At 53.1% G+C, this 11,899-nt stretch overlaps 1 protein-coding gene across 2 annotated transcripts; it reads right to left on the reverse strand.

Moving 5' to 3' along the window:
• Positions 1-1,385: 1,385 nt before the first annotated feature.
• Positions 1,386-11,199, reverse strand: TPBGL (trophoblast glycoprotein like). 2 transcript variants are annotated; one of them, XM_060176825.1, is made up of 2 exons: positions 8,495-11,199; positions 1,386-1,757 (listed from the first exon to the last, which is right to left on the reverse strand). In XM_060176825.1, the coding sequence occupies exon 1, from the start codon at positions 10,895-10,897 to the stop codon at positions 9,731-9,733; it is 1,167 nt and encodes a 388-aa protein (XP_060032808.1). In that variant the 5' UTR covers positions 10,898-11,199; the 3' UTR covers positions 1,386-1,757; positions 8,495-9,730. The 2 variants fall into 2 exon arrangements, with proteins under 2 accessions (XP_060032808.1, XP_060032807.1); XM_060176824.1 differs by lacking the exon at positions 1,386-1,757 and adding an exon at positions 6,437-8,327.
• Positions 11,200-11,899: the final 700 nt, after the last annotated feature.

The raw sequence follows: 11,899 nt of genomic DNA on the forward strand, positions 1-11,899 counted from the left end.
CATGACCCCTGGGGTTCCTGGGCAATGTCATCCTTTTATCTCTAGTACCACCAACTGCTTCAGCTGGAGTCCTGCCCAGTCCCAGGCATACCTCTTGTTCAGTTCTCATCACCTGCTCTGCTAGGACTCCCAGAAGTTGCTTCACTGCTTTACTACTCACCCACTGCTGTTTCAGCAGAACAGATGGTTGGAGCAGAGAATCTAGGAGAGGTTCTAATAGACAGTGTTCTTACTAACACACAAGGAAGATGCTCATGAAGGTAAGGTGGCATTTCTAGAAAAGTGACTATAGATGAAAAGCCTTTTGGTATATCCCTATAAAATCATATGCAACTTGGGTCAGAACATTGCTTGGCTGGCTGGTCAGAGGTAGTCTGTTTCCTCCAAGGTTCCCTTCAAATTTTGGAAAAATGGGAGGGATAAATTTCTTTTATTTCTTTTGTGGGTTAGTGCTGGGATTCGAATCACTACCCACAGAAGTTAAGACAGGACTTCAGGCTTGAATCTAAATTGGTTGTTGATCTCTTACAACAACAATGAAATAATCCTAGAGGGAGTTATAATAGCAAACATTTTGTAACGTTACACATATAATATTCAGTCTCCAAGACACAATCTGAAGCTACTGAGCATACAAAGAATCAGAAAAATATGGCCAATTCTCAAGGGAAAATAATCAGTACATGTCAATTCTCAAAAGACTTAAATATTGGAATTCTTAAAATTACTTTTTGATGAGCCATAATTTTATGTATGTGTAATTTCACTGCTCTGGGTCACTTTTCAGAGAGAGAGAGAGAGAGAAGAGGAGAGGAGAGGAGAGGAGAGGAGAGGAGAGGAGAGGAGAGGAGAAGAGAGGAGAGGGGAAGAGATATCATAGAGGTAGGGATCAAAGACCCTGGATATGCAAGGTGGAGCTCTAACAGGCTGGTCTCTCCAGCAGACAGGGTTGTTTCCTATCTTTCCTTTCCTTTCCTTTCCTTTTTCTTTTTTTGTATATATATGAAGGCAGAGTCTAAAATTCATATAGAAAAATAAAGGAACAATTTTTTTGCTTCCAGGTTTATTGCTGAGGCTCAGTGCCTGCACTGGAATCCACTGCTCCTGGAGGCCATTTTTTTCCCTTTTTTGTTGCTCTTGTTTATCATTGTTGTTATTACTGTTGCTGTTATTGCTGTCGTTGTTGGATAGGACAGAGAGAAATCAAGAGAGGAGGGGGAGACAGAGAAGGGGAGAGAAAGACAGATACCTACAGACCTGCTTCACTGCTTGTGAGGCAACCCCCCTACAGGTGGGGAGCCAGGGGTTTGAACTGGGATCCTTACACCCATCCTTGCACTTTGCGCCATGTGCGCTTAACCCACTGTGCTACCTCCCGACCCCCAAAGGAACATTTTTTTTAAATTTAATTTTTTATTAAAAAAGAAACATTTATTAAACCACAGGATAAGAGGGGTACAACTTCACACAATTCCCACCACTAGAACTCTATCCCATCCCCTCCCCTGATAGCTTTCCTATTCTTTAACCCTCTGGGAGTATGGACCCAAGGTCATTGTGGGATGCAGAAGGTGGAAGGTCTGGCTTCTGTAATTGCTTCCCCGCTGAACATGGGCGTTGACTGGTCGATCCATAATCCCAGTCTGCCTCTCTCTTTCCCTAGTGGGGAAGGGCTCTGGGGAAGCGGAGCTCCAGGACACATTGGTAGGGTTGTCTGTCCAGAGAAGTCTGGTCGGCATCCTGCTAGCATCTGGAACCTGGTGGTTGAAAATAGAGTTAACATACAAAGCCAAACAAATTGTTGACCAATCATGGACCTAAAGGTTGGAATAGTGCAGATGAAGAGTTGGGGGGCCCTCCATTTTTTAGATAGCTAGTAGGAATATTTTATTTATATTCCACAGGGCCTGTGGCTATACTATTAGATTTTTTTTTTTTTTTTTGCCTGAGACTGAAATCTGATATGCAGGTGGATCCTAATTATTGTCTGGGGAGGTAATGTCATGGCTGGCAGAAGGACTAGAAAGCTGGATCAGGGAAGAGAGTAGCTCCCAAATATGGGAAAGGTGTATAAATATTGTTGACTGTAAACCCCATTGATTTGATGTGATCTGGGGCCCATATTTAGCTTGGGAGCCTATGTGATCTCTGCATCCCTGTAGATCTGAGCACACATTCTGTGGTCATAAGTAGGGCCATTCCAAGCTGCCCCAATATCAAGACCCATCTTCCTCAGGTGTAGCATAGAGTATATTGTCCCGCCTCCCTTTGGAGGATGGAGCATTCTCTACCATTGTTGATCCAAGTTGAAAGCTAGGTCTTATGGGAGCCCACAAAGGGGCCTATTGTGTTGTCCAAAGGAACATTTTTAAAAAAGAACTAAGTTGATCTCTGTTACCTCACCTCAAGTCTTACTATGAATCTACAGTAGACAAGAGTCTAGGAGAAGGGCTGGGCGGTGGCTCCTCCAGTATAGTAGACACATTACCATGCATGAGGGTCTAGGTTCAAGACCTCAGCCTCCACTTGCAGAGGGAAAGCTTAATGAGCAATGGAGCACTGTTGCAGTAGTTTCTACTTCCCCCCACTATTTCTCATCTTTATCAAAAAAAAGTAAGGAAAAGAGAAAAAAATGCCCCCCAGGACTGGTGGAACTGTGCAGGTACTGAGTCTCATTGATAACTATGGAAGCAAAATACAAGAGCCTAGGAAAGGTCAGACTTACTCCTTCTCAGGGGAGTCTGCCTTGACTGCTCCCTTCACTGACTGTCCTTCCCCATCACACTCATGTGTCTCTGCTTATTTCCCTCACAAGAAACTTTTGCTAGCTTATCTTCTTCTTTTTCCTTTTCTCCGTCTTCTTCTTCTAAATATTTTTTACCTTTTTTGCATAAAGACAGCCACAAATTGAGAGAAAGTAGGAGACAGAGAGAGACACCTGCAGCACTGCTTCACCACTTGTGAAGCTTTCCCCCGGCAGGATGGGACTGGGGGCTTGAACTTGGGTCCTTGTTCATTGGAACATATGCGCTCAGCCAGGGGTGCCACAACCTGGTTCCCTTACTTACTCTTTCATGGTGTAAGTACAAAGGACATAGATTCCGAGTCTAACTCAGTCCCTTATTTGGCAGTGTGACCTGGAGCCAACTATTGGCTTTTACATGCCATAATTTCTTAATTTTGGTAAGGAAATATAGATGATAATACCTACTGTACAGAACTTCCATCAGACTAAGATTGGTTAATATACGTAAAACACTTAGGCCAACTCCCAGTACCTTCCTAGCACAGTGCTAAGCTCATAGCAAGCCCTTAATAAAGTGCTTGTTAAGTGGATTATGACCAGCAGATGGCACACATCTACAAAGAAAGTAAAAATATACGTCAGTCACTAGCCATCCCTTGGAGGGCTTAAGGGTCGGGGGTGGGGGGTGCTAACAAGCCAGGCCACTAGGGCAGAGGATGCCAGAGGATGCAGGACAGGTGTCCCAAACAGAGGACTCCAGAGCTGTGACTGTAGAGTCCATGTACAGAAATGCTCTGCATGTCTCCATGATTTAAGACTGTCTTTCTTTCTATTCACTTTCTTGACTGAACAGGGACGAGGGGCTGGGTGTGCAGAGATCTTAAATAACGGCAACCTCTGTTCACTGAAGGGGGTCTGAGGGCATCGAAGGATGTGAGCATCTGACAATAAGTGCTTTATTATAGAGCAGTAGAGCAACCTACAAAAGAGGGGGACCACAAACCCTATTTATGCCCCTTCCCCATTCTCTGGACTTCTGTGGGTGAGGAGCAGGGCCCCTACTCATCTCCCTGGCACAAGGAACCCAAGGGGGACCCGGACCCAGCCTCATGGGGAGCTTCCAGTCTGGTGCAGACGATGGGCCAGAAAACCAGTCAGCAATAGTGTCTGGGTTGAAGTACAATAACTGGAGGAAGAGGAGGGTCAGAAAAACAGCATTTTCTGCACTGGGAAAGCAGCCCAGGCAAGGTCCAGAGTAGCTGGGCTCAGTTACTACAACCCGAGCTTCTGAGAGTGGCTTTGAAAGAGTGTTAACGATGGCAGAGGACCTAGTGGGGTTTGTATTGTGTGGAAAACTGAGAAATGTTATGCATGTACAAACTATTGTATTTACTGTCGACTGTAAAACATTAATCCCTCAGTAAAGAAATAAAAAAAAAAAAGAAATATAAGAGTGTTAAAGACACAGCTCAGCCTGGCTGGAGGACAGGATCAAGGACAGGACATGTGCTAGTCACCCCGTACAAGTAGACTAGCTCGTCTAGCAGTCTAGCATGTTCCCTTTCCCACTCCAGTTTTTGTCAAAAGTTCCTAGAGTCCAGGGCCCACCAGCCTGGCACAGCCCTAGGCGATTCCTGTCTCAGTATCATGACTAGCAGTGGCCCCTTTCACTCTAGTTTGGACAAGCATTTGAGTTCAGAGTCCCCAAGCTTCCACACAGTGACCATAACTGGCCACATCTTTACAGAGGACTTGGGCAGGTGCTCAGAGCAGAGAAGACGCTCAGTGAGTACAAGGTTTGAGCCTGAGGAGGAGCTGGGGTGTTGAGAACAAACCTGCTCTATTTCCAGGAAAGGGTGGAGATGCCCCTCTCCTGCAGAGGCCCTCCACCTCCTGCTGGGTTTCTGTTTGCAAGTGGCTGGAGAGGTTTCTGGGAACTTTGGGGAGCTTCTGAGAGGCTTAGTAGTCCTTCCCAGTCCTCTGCGGTTCTCTTTCCATCTCCAGCACTCAGGCTGGGGTCTGGTCACAGGAGGCATGACCACAGGAGTGGAGAGGTGAGGTTAGGAGGTGGGGCAACTCTGCTCATGCTCCAGACCCAGATCAGCGTCTTCAGGGGTCCAGATCTGCTCCGCTCCTGATGGCTTGTATAACTTGCATGGGCTCCTGTATTCTCTGGGCCTGTTTTCCTGTGGTATGAGGAAGGGCTTGTCATTGTGGTCTGCAGGGGGCTGCCAGCTCCAGGGAGGTGCTGAGGGAAGTGGGTGGATGTGCGAGAAGAAAGGAAGAGATACGCAGAAATATTAACTGGCTGAACTGTTCCCAGGCTGGGAAAGGCAATGGCTATAAATAAAGGCTGAGAGTTTGCTGGGCAGAGGCTTCATGAAGAGGGAGATGGACCTCAGTGAGAGTCAGCAGAGCTGGAGGTCACAAGTCTGCTCCCAGCCCAGAGAGTATGGTCCTGAAGTCAGAAAGGGGACATGTGTCCCAGGTCAGTGTCCAAGTCAGTGTGGAAAAAGTGGGGAGGCAGGAGCCACTCTGCAGCCTCCACTGAGTGTCCAGCACCTGGCATACAGCAGTGCTCAGTGTATCCTCCTGTCTGGGGACCCAGGGACATGGCACATTGCAGTTCTGAGCTCAGATGCAAGCCCCCCCTTAACCAGCTGCCATCCCAAAAGTGAGGGGCACAGAAGTCAGAGAAGCTACAGGCTTTGCTGCTGAAGGGACATGCAACCATCTTCAGCGGGTCACAGGAGCCAGGGAGGTCTGACATATTTCTCAGAGTGCATGGCTGGTGTCCTGTCTGTTGCACTTCTGACAGTCATACACCTCTGTTCTCACTCACCCACTTTTTTTAAGGGGCCACCTGAAGGAGTTTTCCCCCTGGCACTTGTTCCCTGCAGTCCCCAGCCCCCTGGGCCCCTGCCCACCTCAGATTCCCAGAACATTTTTAGCAGATCCTTTAGAAAGGATTGTAGGCAGCCATATGCTGGAGTCTGGAGTGAGTGAGTAATATGTGGGAGGCAGCTGGGCTCTTCCCTTTCTTGGGGCCCCTTCTTCTGTCACCTCTCTGGTCCTCCAGCCTCCTGTGGACCTGGCTTAGCTCTGATTCCCTGATGCCCTCTACCCTGACCATCAGTGTCCAGCATGAAATCTGTCCTAAAGACTATGGGCAGAAGGCAGGAACGTGTGAGATATTCCAGGCAGCTCTGCTGCCTTGCCCATCACTCTTCTCTACAGTCCTGAGTGGAGGCCCCTCCACTGCCTCCCAGAGGAGAATGTGGGGAGTCCACCTTCCCATTCACCTCCTCTCATAGACCTCTGCCATTGCCTTAATTCTCAGGCTAGCAAAATTGCTCCTGACCCCAGGCCTGTGCACTAGCTAAGCTTTTGCTCCACAAACTTACCCATCCTTCAAAACCCTCCTCAAATGTGGCTTCCTCTAAGAAGCTTCTCTAGATTGACTCAGAGGTTGGTACACTGAGCTCATGCAACCAAATAGGGTCTGTTTGCTCTAGATTTTGCTTAACCCTGGCTCCTCCATAGGACTACAGAGATGTGCCTAGTAGATGCTGACAGGATGGCTGGATTTGTAGAAGAGAAATGGCTAGGGGCTCTGGGAACCTGTGGATAGCCCCTCATGGCCAAAGGTCACAGACACTCTGCAACCAAGATGAATTTAATGGGAATGAGTGACATTTAATGGGAATTTAATGGCATTGAGGTTCAATAACAACAGGCATATATTAGGCACTCAATTAGTTAGATTTTTGACAACCATTGATTTGCTACTTAGCTTAGCAGCAGCTCTCATAAAATCCTCAGATATTTTTGCTGGCAGCAAGCCCACAGCAAATAGCACATTTATTTGCCAAAACATATTAAAGTCTTAGACTACACTACTACAGGGCACACCTTTACAATCAGGGAGGTGATGACCTGTCAGAGACACAGTTCTCCAACCTAGGTCTGAGAAACTGTTCCTATTTTGTCCTGGAGGACTGACAGAGTACCTGTATATTTATTTCCACTAGGGTTATCACTGGGACTTAGTACCTGCACAACACCATCATTCCAGGTCTCTCTCTCTCTCTCTCCCTTTAAAATATTTTATTTATTTATTATTGGATAGAGATAGAAAAAAATTGGGAGGGGGAGGGAGACAGAGAGACAACTGTAGCCTTGTTTCACCACTCCTGGAGCTTCCCCTGCAGGTGGGTACCAGGGACTTGAACTTGGGTCTTTGTGCACTGTAATGTGTGTGCTTAACCAAGTATATCACCACCTGGACTCTTTCTTCCTTTTCCTTTCTTTGCCTTTCTTTCTTTCTCTCTCTTTCTTTCTTATTGAGGGTGGTAGGGAGGGAGGGACAGAGAGGAGAGACACCTGCAGCACTATTTCATCACTCCTGAAGCATACTCCCTGCTGGTAGGAACCAGGGGCTTGAACCCAGGTCCTTACACATGGTAATGTGTGTGCTTTATTGAGGGAGTCATGGCCTGGTCCCCAGAGCACTCTTTGAAGGTCATGGGCAGACAGGATATTTCAATAGAATTTATGAGGAATACATAGGCACAGGAGCAGGGGTTTGCTATAGGGAGATAAATAAAACATATGCATATCCTTCAACTCATCAAAACTATGCTGGGTCAAGTGTGTTACTATCACAGAAGTGGAGCTGGGACAGTCAGGGAGTCCAGGGTTGATCGTTCTGGCACTGCCAGCAATGCTCCCAATGGGGAGGGACTCCTTCCCCATGACGGAGGGACTTTGGGAGGCCTCCCATTTTGTTGCTAAGATTCTTTGCAGTAATGGTGGGGATGGCACAAATTTGAGGTGTTGTGGACATAACTATTGCTATGTGGTTCTGGGGTCCTGTGACTGAATAAAGATGAACCCTGTCTGGTGACCCCAGGGCAGAAGACAAATCTCTGCTCATGATCCTGACGGCCCAGAACTCATCTGTGTCTTTGTTTCACATTTCTGGGGTCATGTTAACACCCTCCATCACCTCTGTGATGCTCCTCTCAGCCTTTCTCACCCCAAGGTGAAGCTCTTGCCCTTGGGTGAGCATGGCATAACAAGACACAAGGGAGTATCAGGCAAGGGATGAAGCCAAAGCCACATATAACAACCCCTCTTCTGTCCGGTTTGACTTGAGTTCCTTGCTGACAACCTCTTCTGACACCTGCATTTGCCAGTCTAGCATTAACATACCCATACCACCCCCAAAATGATGAGGAATGGAGGGAAGAGGTTCATAGAGAACCTGGGACCCCACCTCTGATAAAGAAAATAGGAGGCTGGCTGGCTCAGAGATCTGTGCCATAGCTTAGGGAAGTCCCTCCATGCATCTAGCTTCAGCCTTGCTCTTTGCAGCCACTGTCCAGTTCATGTTCCCAAGTCCACCCATGTTGGTCATTATGCCACACAACCCGACACACCCAAAGGCCCTGGTCCACCAGCCTCTTCCCACCTCCTCCTACACCCCATGTCAGAGGGAATAAAATGGCACCACTTACAAGATCTGAGGCTTGGAGATTATTGCAGACTTTATAGAAAACTGCCCAGGGGAGCTCCAGACCTGGTGCAGGGGAGAAGAAAGAGGGTGGATGTGAGGGTGGCGGTGGGAGGGCAGGCCTCTAGCCAGGAGGCTAGAAGAGGGAGGCTTCCTAGTGCAGAGGTACACAGGTCACTGTTCTGCCTGACCTAGGGGTGGTGGTAAGGGAGAGGCCACCCCTCCCCACTCACCGGTTGTGCTTTGGGATCATGCAGAAGGCAGGGCGCTGCGGCTCTGACCCTAAACAGGAGGCCTCATGCTTGAGATAGGAGGCAGGACCCCCTTCCTCTTCCAGAAAGAATCTTGGGTGGGGGGCACAGCAGCAAGGAGTCTCCAGAACAGAAGAGTCATGTGGCTGAGAACCAGCAGGAGGAAGGTGTAGCTCCCAGCTCTCTTGATCCCTTCAGGCATGACAGACCAGTGCCTCTGAGACCCCCACTCAGGACTCTTCTTCCTGTGAAGATCTGCCAGTGTGGGTGGAGATGCATGGCATCTGCATCCATTGTGAAGGGCTGAAAAACTTATCCTGGTAGTTCTGGGGGTGGGTACACACCAGGGATGAACTGGAATCTGACCCAGAGAGGTGCAGGGCTGACTACTGAGTGGACTTGGTGGCTAAGGGGTGGGCGGTAGAGAGTCTAAGGCTTGGGCCAAGGGCTGGACACAGGCTCCGGAGATGATCTGAGAGGGTTGGGAGATGGGGACAAGTTCTGAGTACTGGGAGACCGGAGCTTAGTGGAAAAGGCTGAGAATGGGCTCCACACTAAGGCTATTATTATAGGGTGTGTCTGTCTCTAGGGAGGCTGCTCCCCAAGTCTGGGCAGAGGAAGGGAGGAGCCTGACCCAGAGCTGGGGGTGTGGGTGGTGTGAAACCACTTTAGGTTGGTGGAGGGGGCCTCCCCTACAGCTTCCCATACTGCAGGGTCCTGCAGGGGAACTCGAGGCCCTGGCGAGATACTCCTACGTAGGACTGCTGTTTCTAGGGCAGGATGGGATGTAGGTGCCTTTGAGCTTTGGGCAAGAGACTGACCGCTGCTCCACGTTGGGATGGGGTTGATGGAGTCTAGTTGTGAGGGCTTTGATGTTCTTTGGGTGCCAGGCCTCCAGGTACAGGGCGGAGGCTGTTTGGGACTTTCAGATGCGAAGGCAGGATGTCTGGATGCCTCCAGAAAGAGGGGTGAGCCAAGCCCAGGGCCTGCGGTGGGTTTCTACAGTCAGAAGGGAGTGCCCCTGGGTCTTTGAAGATGACAGCTGTCAGAGGCTGCCGAGAAAGGGTGCAGCGCGGTGCCTCCGGGAGGGAGGCGGGGTTAGGGTGGTATCATCCTCCAAAGTGCCAGGCCAGTCAGGGACAGGCCTCTAAGTCCCACCGCTCGGCTTCTGGGCGCTCCGGGACAGGCCAGGCCTCAGGGAGCTGACTGTGGGGCGGCTCAGAGGCCAGAGCCCGGGGACGTGGCGCGGGAGCCGACAGTGGCGGCCGGGGCGGCGGCGCGACGCGGGTCTGCGTCCTGCTCATAGCGGTAGTGGTAGCCCTCCATCTGGTCCCGGCACGCCTCGCGCAGGTTGCGCATCCAGCGCTGGATGCCGCGGCGGTTCAGGTAGAGCACCATGAGGAAGATGAGGCCGATGAGCGCCAGCACCAGCCCGAAGAAGACGTAGGAAGCTTCCAGCTCCGGGCCGGCTATTTCCACCTCCTCCCCGCGGCCGTCGGGGCTGCTATCGGCGCAGTGCAGCCGCGCCTCGTCCTGGTCCAGGAATGGCCGGTCGTGCAGCAGCCGCGGTGCGGCGCAGCGCAGGCGCCGCGCGTCGGGGACGCGCTCCGTGGCGTTGCGCAGCCAGGCCAGCAGGGGGCGCGCGGCACAGCCGCAGCGCAGGGGGTTGTCGGCGAGCAGCAGGCGCGGCGCGGGGAGGCCGTCATCGCGTTCTAGCGCCCTCAGCTCGTCGGAGCCCAGGCCCTGCAGCGCGTTGAGGCGCGCGTCCAGCTGCTCGAGGTGCGGCCGGCGCAGCGCAGCGGGCGGCAGGCGGCTCAGCGCGTTGCCCGCCAGGCCTAGTAGGCGCAGCTCGTCGAGCGGGGCGAGCGCGGTGTCCAGCGCGTCCAGCAGCGCGGGGCCGCCCCGCAGCAGCGCGTGGTTCAGCAGCAGGGAGCGCAGCGCGGGCAGCCCGCGGAAAGCGCCGCCGCCCAGGGCGCGCAGCGGGTTGTGGCTCAGGTCGAGTGCGGCCAGGCTGGGCAGCCCGTCGAAGGCGCCGTTCTCCACCACCTCGATGTTGTTGTGCGTGAGGCGCAGCGCGGCAAGGAGTGGCAGGCGCACGCCGGCCGCCGCCCCCTCCCCGTCCGCGTCCCCGCCGGCGAAGGCAGCGGCGCGCAGCACCGTCAAGTTGGCGCCCACGATGGTGAGGTTGCGCGCGTCGGGCGGCACGTCCCGCGGCGGCTGCCGGAGTTCGGCGCCAGACGCGCAGCGCAGCAGCAGCCGTGGGCTGCCGAAGCAGTAGCACTGGAAGGGGCAGGGCGCGGCGGGCCGGCTCAGCGCCGCCGCCAGGAGCAGCAGGCGCGGCAGCAGCGGCCCCGGGAGCTCCGGCCGTCCCGCGCGCCGCGCCATCGCAGCGGCCCCCGCATCCAGCGCCCGTGCGCCGCGCTCACCAGTGAGTTCGGAGCGCCGCCGAGGGCGGGCGGGACGCGGGCGGAACGAGTCCTTGACCCCGAGCGGCTGGCAGTCGCGGTCGCCGGTCCCCTGGCGCTGGAGTTCGAGGAGCTTCCTGGCTGGGGCGAGAGGGGTCCGGCGGGGAGCGGAGCCCTCCCGCCCCCGGTGCCCTCCTCGCCCGCGCGTCCGCCTCCGACTCCAGCGGCCGCTAGGGGCTGGGAGCCGAGTGGGCCGGGTTAGCCTCCCCCTCCCCGCCTCCCGGTCGCCGCCTCCGCCCCTTGCCGAGTCTCCGCGCCCTCCTGGCCCACGGGGAGGCGGGGTGGGAGGTTCCAGAGAATCCGGGTGCTCGAGGCTGCTCTTCTCTCCGCTCTCGGGTTCTGGGGTTGCTGAGAAGTTTGAGTCGCGGAGCTCTGACTCGCTGGTCCCTGTCACCCCCCCTCCCCAGCGCTTCACCGGGTGCCTCCCCCCTCGGGCGGGGCCGGAGAAAGCTGGCAGAGCTGCAGTTGGGAGGGGTGGCGTTAGGGGACCCTTACCTGAGGAGGCAGGGATGTGAGGTGGGTTGGAAAGTTACTCGTTTTTCAGTCGCTATCTGATCTCTGTGGTTAAGGAGAGGCAGTGCCAACAGAGGCTGGAAGATTCTCAGCCTCAGCCCCCTGCTCTTCGACCCTGGCTACTAGGGCCTAGCAGTTCCTTCACCCCACCCCACCCCACCCCACCTCATGTCCCAAGGGATCTACGTTTCCTTCACCGCTTCTCACCCGCTTGGAAATCTGTGGATCCCCCTCTTCCCCAAACCTGCCCCCACTCCTGCAGGGAGTTCTACCTGGCCTTTCTCTCCTGGACCTAGGGCTCAGTGGTGTAGTGATTCAGCTCCCTGTTTTCTGCTCCCTGCCCCAGCACCTGTGTGCCCCACTAGACTGTTACAGTATATCTCAGGACCCCGGGATGCTTTGCATCTCC

This window comes from Erinaceus europaeus, chromosome 17 (assembly GCF_950295315.1).
Source record: "Erinaceus europaeus chromosome 17, mEriEur2.1, whole genome shotgun sequence".
Lineage (NCBI taxonomy): Eukaryota > Metazoa > Chordata > Mammalia > Eulipotyphla > Erinaceidae > Erinaceus > Erinaceus europaeus.

What these genes read in the sequence shown, in the direction of transcription:
- TPBGL (XM_060176825.1), bottom strand. Translation starts at nt 10,897, where the DNA reads ATGGCGCGGCGCGCGGGACGGCCGGAGCTCCCGGGGCCGCTGCTGCCG.